The sequence below is a fragment of the Trypanosoma grayi genome (assembly GCF_000691245.1).
Source record: "Trypanosoma grayi strain ANR4 Tgr_767_V1, whole genome shotgun sequence".
Lineage (NCBI taxonomy): Eukaryota > Euglenozoa > Kinetoplastea > Trypanosomatida > Trypanosomatidae > Trypanosoma > Trypanosoma grayi.
The window spans coordinates 1-8283 of NW_008826386.1; the positions used below are offsets into that span (position 1 = coordinate 1).

Sequence of the window (8283 nt, forward strand, 5' to 3'; positions counted from 1 at the left end):
CCTGCCATTCCCGACTTTGGAGCAGCGGAGCCTTGTAGGGGGTTTCGCAGCCGATCTCGTCTCGGGGCCCGTTTATAACCCGTTCGGTGTCGTGTCGCAGGTGCAGATGGTGGCTGACAGTCGCTATGGAGAGCATAGATACAGCAATGGCTTGCAAACGACGAGATCCATCCTCGCAGAGCAGGGATGGCGAGCGTTGTTTCGTGGAACTTTGTTAACTGTGATTTTGGCCCCTCTTACTGGAGCTTGGTGGCTCGTTTACGAGCTACTAAAACATCGAGCCTATAACGTCGTTGCGTGTGCATCGCCGTCGCTCGTTTTCATAATTCCTCCTGAAGTGCGGCGAAGAATCCCCGAGTGCTGCACCTCCACAACGGACAACCTTCTCGTCAACTGTAGTGTGGGTGCCACAGCCAGCATGGTGATCAGTCTCTTGCTGAACCCTTTCTATGTTCTGAGACTCAGGCTGCAGGTGGACAAAAACATAGGATACGCACGTTTCCCCTCGTTTGTTATAATGAAGAGTGTTCTGCGACGGGAGGGGATTCAGGCATTTTTTAAAGGCCTTCATACAAACCTCTTTATGGCAGCGGTGGGCGGTTGTGCGTTCGGGATGACATATGAAGGAGCAAAGCAGTTCTCCGATATCACATAGGCGGGATCCGACTCTCTAAGCGTGTAAGAGGTGCAATCTCCATACATAGCGAGAGGCAACCAATTGATTTAGAGAGAAGGATAGAGAGTTTCAGTGTGTGAATTGGAGAATGCACGGTGTGATGATTGTGTTGTGTTGCTAGAAGGATATTTGCTGCAGGGTGTTTTTGCGTGCGGCAAATAATGTGTGAGGTGGTGAATGTTGGCGTGTGTGTACGTTCGAGCAAGGAGATGTAAGAAACGAAAGGGTGCAGGCATATATGCACAAGACGAAACCAAACGCTCTGGGCTTAAAGGCGCGCGATTTAATCCCCGGCGTCATGCGTATATGCCCCTGATGCACCGATGGAGAAGGTGAATAGGAGAATTGCTACAGAGAAGTAGTGACGTTTTTCTTCATATTTTCCCATCGCGGGAATTACATAGACCTTGCCAAAGGGGAGTAAAGAAATGAAAAGGTCGGTGATGGTTGCTCTCGTTTGCTGTCACCCCTCTCTATGTGTTGTGTGTTTGCGTGGGCATGTATATGTCTGCATTGGCGCATTTGCGTCTGGCTGGGTGTGTGTAGAAATGCGTTGCTCCTGTGGTTTTGGTCACTGTTTCTCAAGCCCCCTATAGAACGTCGGAAAGGAAGAGGATGCTGTGCCACGGATCGCACCCAGAGCATCCCATGCGGGTGTTCAAGCACCCAAAGGCTGGCCTGTTGTGTTCCATCTGCAAGGCGTGCGCCCACCCATCCATGGCGGAGTGGTGCGGCTGCACGCAGGAAGGGTGCAACTACACGCTCTGCTGGAAGTGCTTGGAAATCGACGAGCAGTTGTTTGAGACCCCACAGGTCATCATTCGCAACCCCCTCCTGTCGCACGAGGACATGGGCGTATGCCTGCGCACGCGCCCGCGCAACAATGCGCATGTGCTGTGCCCGCTCTACCCCGGTCGCCTTATGGTCGCTGTCTCCAGCGCCAAGGGAACCCTCGACCCGAATGAAACTTATTACCGGTTGAAAAATGGTGGATGGCTGAACGCTGGGCATGTTGTTCGTGTGCTTCCGTCACAGCAACTTATAGAAGAGCTCGCCAAGTCCCATTTACGGGCTGAGGATGAGCGTCCCAATAACTTGATGCCATTCAAGGATCTTCTTGTCTGCATCGACGAGAGCTTTCGGTTGATGGATGAGCGGTCCCCGTACGGTCCAGTTATGGCCTTGCTTGCCTTTTTCCCGATGATTCAGTATTCCTCCAACCTGCACTTCATCTCACCAGAGGAACGCGTCGCTTTTGTTCGAGCGTCGCTGGGGTTTATTCACTACGTGTTCCACTACGTTCTGGATGAAGTGGAACACTGGATACGAAGCATGGATCATAGAGTAAAGAGTACGGTGCTGACTCTTTATGTGGAATTGCTTGGGAAATCACTCATCGTGGCGCGTGATGTGGCCGCATCTCAAATTGTTGCGCTCCCGAGTGAGCTCGGCCCACTCGTGACGAAGACGGCTAAAGTTACCGTGGCCCTCATGCCAATCGTGGAGTGGGGAACAGTACCGCAGGGGGGGGCTTCAAATGTCACGTTGCGAGTGCCGTCTGTTGCGAGCCGTCAGGTGGAGTACGAAGAAGAACAGGCACGGCTATTTATTTGCTGCTACAACATGGTAGAAACGGCAGGATGGCTCCTGTTACACACACCTTCTTTTACGTACGACCTCAGCGACATTCGTCCCCTCCGTGTAGCCGTCTCCATTGTACCCAATTCGGAGAGCCTAGAGCGCATGCTGTGTCAAGTTGCAACAAATGCACTTGACAGGATGCCTTCGTTACGAAACCGAATTCATGACCTGGATGTGTTGGAAGTAGCAATTTTGCTTGCTGGAAAAGCAACTTGCGCTGAGAGCCAGATGGCAGTCTTTAAGCTCATTTCTGCCATTGCTCACAAGTCTCCGCGGAACATATCGCAAATTGCTTCTCTGGTGATAGCGCCGCTGGTTCAACTAGCCATGAGGGCGTGGAATACTGTAGTGGCCAACGCTGCTTTTGACTGTTTTGTTGAATTGGCGTACAATGACCCGCGTGTTGATAGTTCCCGACTTGGCTCGCAGGGGGAGGCGTTGGCGCTTCCGGTGTGCTCCGCCGTGCTGTACCCGCAAGGGGTGCCATACCAGATGATGAGTCTCTACGAAGTGGAGGAACGTCGAATGGCCCTTTGCGAGCACTGCAGGAGTATGCATCCCCCAGAGGGTGGCGTGCTTGTGAGTGAGCCACAATTCGCTTACTTCCACTGCCAGTGTTCCTGTTGCCTGCATGAGAGGGTGGCGCACCCGCTCCCACCTCCGAATGTTCCGCCAACTTTGGCTATTCAGGAGATGGTGAAGGGAGGCATCTCACGTCTAATGCTCTTCTGGCTCAAATGCAGCGAAGCGGCTGTAGCCAACACTGTGGGACGGCTTTCTCTCAAGATTGAAGTCCCAAAGGAGGTGACGATTGCGCTTTATCGCTCGCTGCTTCGGCAAGACCTCGTCGGTTATGCCGACGCGGCCCTCGCTGTGGCGGCGCAGTCGCACCTTCCGGTTGTGCGGGAGATGCAGCGGGAGCACCCGTGCGCCCCGATATCGCAGTACCTGTCATGTCAGCCAGGATTCCTGACGACAGCTTCGGTGAATGAGCAAACGCCAGGTAAAGCGTCGTACTGCGAGGAGACTGACGGGTTGTCGCCCTCGCCCAATGTTGCAGTGAAGGGCGGTGGGGCGTACGCGTCGCTGCCGGGCGGCGTTTCGCCGCCGCTCGTTGACTTCTTCACAGGACCGCAGAAGATATACCTGGACGATGTCCTATAGAGCAGGCAGAAACTCTGTCGAAGACGGAGAGGAAGAGGATGCAGCTTGTCTTTCCCGGAATGCTCCCTGTCGAGAGTGTCGCGGTCCGTGTCGTCCGAATGCGTGAGCCCCTTGCTCTGGTCCATGCACATACACATACACACATAAAAAGTTCCCCCCCCCTCTCACCCACCCCCGCTTTCAATGCACGTGCTTATTGAGAAACCGGTCTGACGTCGCGTGAACTTCTTCGCGCACGTCAGCCTCATTTCTCGCGCCATAGATGGCTGACCTTCACGTTGGCTGATACGCATGTGAGGGAAGGACAGTGCGTGATTTGTTTGTTTGTTTGTTTGTTCGATTGATTTTTTATGTTTGTTTTGAGGGTTTTGAAAATTGCGTTTTACGCTGATGTTCGTTTCCCACAGCACTCCTTCTTGAGTAACAGCAGAAGCCACCTCCAGCGCAGGGTCCATCCGCATGGAAGGAGGGAGGGGGTGTATGTGTAGAGGGAGCGAGAAAAAAAAAGGGGAATGAATTGGGATGTAACGAGGAAAAAAACGAAGGAAGGAGGTCACTAGACAGAAAAAGGTGAAGTCAACAAGGAAACAGCAGGCGTGCCGTTTATGCTGCATAACTTGTGTGGATGTGTAATAGAGAGACGTAATGGAAGCCGAGGAAGGGGAAAGGTGGAGACGCGTGTCCGCAAAGGTGGCGTCCCCCATCTCCCACTCCACCAGGAGAGAGACAACGAAAAAGAGCTGGAGGTAGGAAAAGAAGATAAACTATATTGAGGCATAGAGAGCGTAAGTACGGGTGTGAGGGACCCGGCTCGCCGTGTGCAGAACTGTTCTCTTGACTGGTTCGCTCCTGAATGAAGTTGTTTTGTTTGTTTCGTTTTGATTTCGCGTTGTCATGGCCGTCGTCTCATGAGCGGCACGCAGCATCCGTGCATGTGTGTTTTCTTTTTCCTCCTCATCCCCTGTCTCTAATGCCCCTTAAAAACGTCCCCCCCCCCCCCCNCCCCCCTTCAACAGCAAGAGATGAGGAACGAGAATGCAGATGCTGTCCAGGAGCAGCGCATCTCCGAGCGGCGGCAGCGCATTCAAAAGCGGCTCAAAGACATAAACGGCGACAGCAACATGCAGGGCAGTGGCAGTGGCGGGGGCGACAGCAACGCACCGAAGGGGCGCGGTGAGGAGTGCGCTCGCCAGGCCCGCCACGACATGGCGAATGTGCTTAGCTGCGCCCACAGCGCCGTGACGGGATGGGAAGTGGCCATCGACGCTAACGAAAACGAGCGCCGTGAGCGCGAAGAGTGTGCGCTGGACGAGCGACGCAAGCATCGCCGCGACGAGCTGGCGGAGAATGAGGCGCGGCAGGGCGCGATACAGCTCACGTTCGAGTCCCTCTACAAGCTCAACGTCCCACACGAGATGCAGTGCGCGCTGGGGGAACAGCGGCAGCAGTGCGAAGCGCTCATTGGGGTGAAGGACCGTCTCATCGAGGCGCTGCGCGAGCAGCTGGAGGAGCGCGAGGAGGAGTTCGTTGCTGCGCTCCGCCGCAACGCCACGGACATCAACAGCCTCGTCGAGGAGATGCGGGAGCAGACGGAGAAGTACCTCGACGCCTACACGCGCAAGCTGCGCGGAGTCGAAGACGCATACGAGGAGGAGCGGAAGGAGGCCCTCACGCTCTGGGAGGAGGAGATCCACCAACTCGTTCGACTGCGCCGCACGCGCGAGACGGAGTACCGCAAGAAACGCGAGGCGAAGATATTGGAGGCGCAGAAGAAGATTGACGAGAAGCACCGTGAGAGCTGCGAGGAGTACAACGTGATTAAGCGCGAGCACCTCCAGGAGATTCACGGCCTTATGGAAGAGCTCGAGCGCTGCAAGGCGGAATTCCTCTTAAACGGTGAGCGGCTCAGCTACAACCTGCAGGTGCTGCGCGAGAGGGTGAAGGAGAACAAGAGCGCGCAGATGCTGCACAAGCGCAAACTCGCGCGGCTGCAAGACACGCTCAGCTCACTCGTCGCACGCTACGCGGAGTCGGAGAAGCGGTACCAGCGCACCAACAAAGACCTCACCGCTCAACTGCACCGTGTTGCCGATCAGTACCGTGACCTGCAGAAGAAGTTCCAGAAATTCGAGAAATCTGACAAGGAGAAGTACCGTCAGCTTTGGCGCATGCACGAGGAGAAGAACATACAGCTCGCGCACAAGTGCCTTCAGGCTGATCGCGTTCTATTCGAGGATATCCTCGGTGTGCCGTGGAACCCACCAGAACTGAACTACTGGCCCGCCGACGACACCGCATCGGCGGTGGAAGAGGAGGAGGAGGATAATGTCAGCAGCGACGACGAAATCGAGCTCTCGCAAGAAGCGCTCATGCTGCTGGAGATTCTGCACAAACAGGCCCCGTTCATTGCGGATGAAAATGTGCGTGCAGCTATTAGTGAGGTGGAGGGCACCACAGAGGAGCGGGCGGTCGTGGAAGCCATCCTCGCCACGCTGCAGGTGCGCAAGAACGAGGAGTTGGAGGATCTGCTGGAGTTTTTTATGGTGGAGGGGCCGGAGGATGCCACAGCGCTCATCCGGCCGCAGGATGCGGTACGGGCGCTCTCATCCTTCCTCACGGAGCGGCAGCGGAAATTGCAGAAGCAGGAGGAGGAGGGTCAGAAGCAGTCGGAGAAGAAGAAGAAGCAGCTGGCGAAGATAAAGCAAGAAGAGTCCCGTCGCAAGGCGGAGAAGGAGTACTGGTCGCGCATGGCAGAGTCGGTCCCGAAGGGCCACCAGCGAGTGTGGGGGGCGCTCGAGAAGGGCCTTGAGCGGTACATTAGTCAACTGCAGCAGCGCAAAACCCTGATTGAAGAGACAGACACACTGCGCGCGCAGAACGCGGAGCTGCGCGACTTGCTCGGGCAATACTTGCAAGGCGATGTGAACTACCAGTTGTACATGCCGCCGCAGCTCCTGCTGCAGGCTCGCACCGCCTCCTGAGGCCCGTAGAGCGACGCCGGAGGAAATGTACAGGAACGGGGGCGTACAAACCAAACCAAAAAAAAAAAATGGAGAAAGAAAAATGAAAGCAAAACAAAAAAAAAAGAGATGAGAGGGAGGCAGCGCTTCTCTTATGTTATTGATCCAACGGGTAGCAAGATATACGCAATGAATACTGAATGCGTTCACGCCTGCAACTTCTTCTTTCTCCTTGTTTCGTTCTTGTTGTTGCGCGCTCGTGTCTCACCGTCCCCTGCGGAAGGGCTGCGTCACATCGCGTAGGGCACGTCACACACAGAGACACACCGGTAGAGCAGCGCACCATGCCCGGCGGTGCGCAGGGGCACTCGACGTTGCTGCTGGGCCAAGGGCCCACGTCGTTCAACTGGCACGGCTCCATCCCCACCGTCCGCGCCGACACCAGCTTTGAGCCGAACTTCCGCCAGTTTGACTTCTTTCTCGACACGCAGGCAATGCCCGATGAGGCGCTGGCGGAGCGCGTCTACAAAGTGCCGGAGGGTGAGTCACACTGGCACCTCCGCACGTTCTGGGGGCAGAACCTCCGCTGCACGCCGGTTGTCATAACCAGTCTGGCCGGCGCTGGCTTCGTGAACTTCTTCTACACGCGCCTCCTGAACCGCACTGGAACGTCCATTCGGTGGTCCTTTTGGAAGTGCTACGCGTTCGTATTCGCATGGAACAACCTCACGAAGTTTGTGGCGAGAGAGCGGTACTTCCAGCGCGATTTCCAGCGGAATCAGCTCTATTCCTTTGATGAAATACGGGACCAGCGTGACCGGCAGCGCGTGCGTGAAGCGCTCTATGAGAAGCAATTCGTAAAGAATCCTGTAGCGGAGTACCGTGTGAAGGCATGGCAAGTAGCAGAGAGATTTGCGTAGTGGTCTGTTCATTCATGCTGATGTTGTTTTCGATTGGTATGCTGCATCAGTATAGCGGCATGGGTGAGCGGATGTTTTGCTTTTGGGGTGGGGTGGGGTAGGGAAAGGTGTGGGGTATGGTGTAACAGTGCTATTAGTAGCCGGTACAGATGGTTGGGTACCAAGTAGTGGAGCGGGAGGAGGTCGTGACGGGCCAACAGACGACAGGCAGTGGTAGTGATGGTGGTGGCAACTAGTTTGGCTATCGTCATTCATCGCAATGGTGTAAGGTATATATGTCTGTGTGTGCATGTGTTTTTGTTTTTGTGTGTCATAGAAAGCGCAAAGGAAAAGGACGTTTAAAATGTGTTTCTGTGTGTCGTAACGAGGTGGGAGTATTCTGCATTCTTTGAGCCTTGCGTTTATGTTTGCTTTGTTTTCTCAACACAACGCCCATCCTGTAGCGAAAAGTTTCGCCTTCACAAAAGACAGCAGGACGTCATGTCATCGTCCGTATCTCCCTCCTGTGCAAACAAACGGGAGGTGCTCAACCGCGTGAAGGAGGTCCTTGAGACGTACGTGCAATCGAGTGTGATTGACCGCGAGGATTTCAAGAACTTGGCAAAGAAGTTAGCAGAAGCGGTGGCACCGCCAGCAGCAACGACGGTGGTTGATCGGGCCACGCTGCAGCAGCTGGTGGAATTCCTCGGTGAAGCCGGCGCCGATGAGACAGTGATCGCCCCGGTTCGCGCGAGATTGCAGGAACACACCGCGAGCGCGGCGGCGGGTGAGGCGGCGCAGGAGTCGCAGAAGCAAGAGAAATTGGCTGCAGCTGCATCAGGTGCATTCTCGGCGTTCTCGCTCAGCGCCCTGCAAGCGAGGATGGCTAAGAAGAAGGAGGAGTTGCGGCGGCACCGTGACGAGGCGGCGGCGACGGCGGACG

At 55.4% G+C, this 8283-nt stretch overlaps 5 protein-coding genes across 5 annotated transcripts; all 5 read left to right on the forward strand.

Annotated features, from left to right (window-relative positions):
• DQ04_07671000 (carrier protein) lies at positions 1–655 on the forward strand (the record flags this gene model as incomplete). The annotated part of the gene is made up of 1 exon (XM_009315262.1): positions 1–655. A coding segment is annotated over one exon (655 nt), but the record flags the coding sequence as incomplete, so codon positions are not given.
• A 636-nt stretch (positions 656–1291) lies between these two features.
• On the forward strand, positions 1292–3481 carry DQ04_07671010 (hypothetical protein; the record flags this gene model as incomplete). Its single annotated transcript, XM_009315263.1, has 1 exon — positions 1292–3481. One exon carries the CDS (start codon positions 1292–1294, stop codon positions 3479–3481), a length of 2190 nt encoding a protein of 729 aa, XP_009313538.1.
• A 1022-nt stretch (positions 3482–4503) lies between these two features.
• DQ04_07671020 (coiled-coil domain protein) lies at positions 4504–6462 on the forward strand (the record flags this gene model as incomplete). The annotated part of the gene is made up of 1 exon (XM_009315264.1): positions 4504–6462. The coding sequence occupies one exon, from the start codon at positions 4504–4506 to the stop codon at positions 6460–6462; it is 1959 nt and encodes a 652-aa protein (XP_009313539.1).
• A 323-nt stretch (positions 6463–6785) lies between these two features.
• DQ04_07671030 (hypothetical protein) lies at positions 6786–7361 on the forward strand (the record flags this gene model as incomplete). Its single annotated transcript, XM_009315265.1, has 1 exon — positions 6786–7361. The coding sequence occupies one exon, from the start codon at positions 6786–6788 to the stop codon at positions 7359–7361; it is 576 nt and encodes a 191-aa protein (XP_009313540.1).
• Positions 7362–7841: 480 nt separating this feature from the next.
• On the forward strand, positions 7842–8283 carry DQ04_07671040 (hypothetical protein; the record flags this gene model as incomplete). The annotated part of the gene is made up of 1 exon (XM_009315266.1): positions 7842–8283. A coding segment is annotated over one exon (442 nt), but the record flags the coding sequence as incomplete, so codon positions are not given.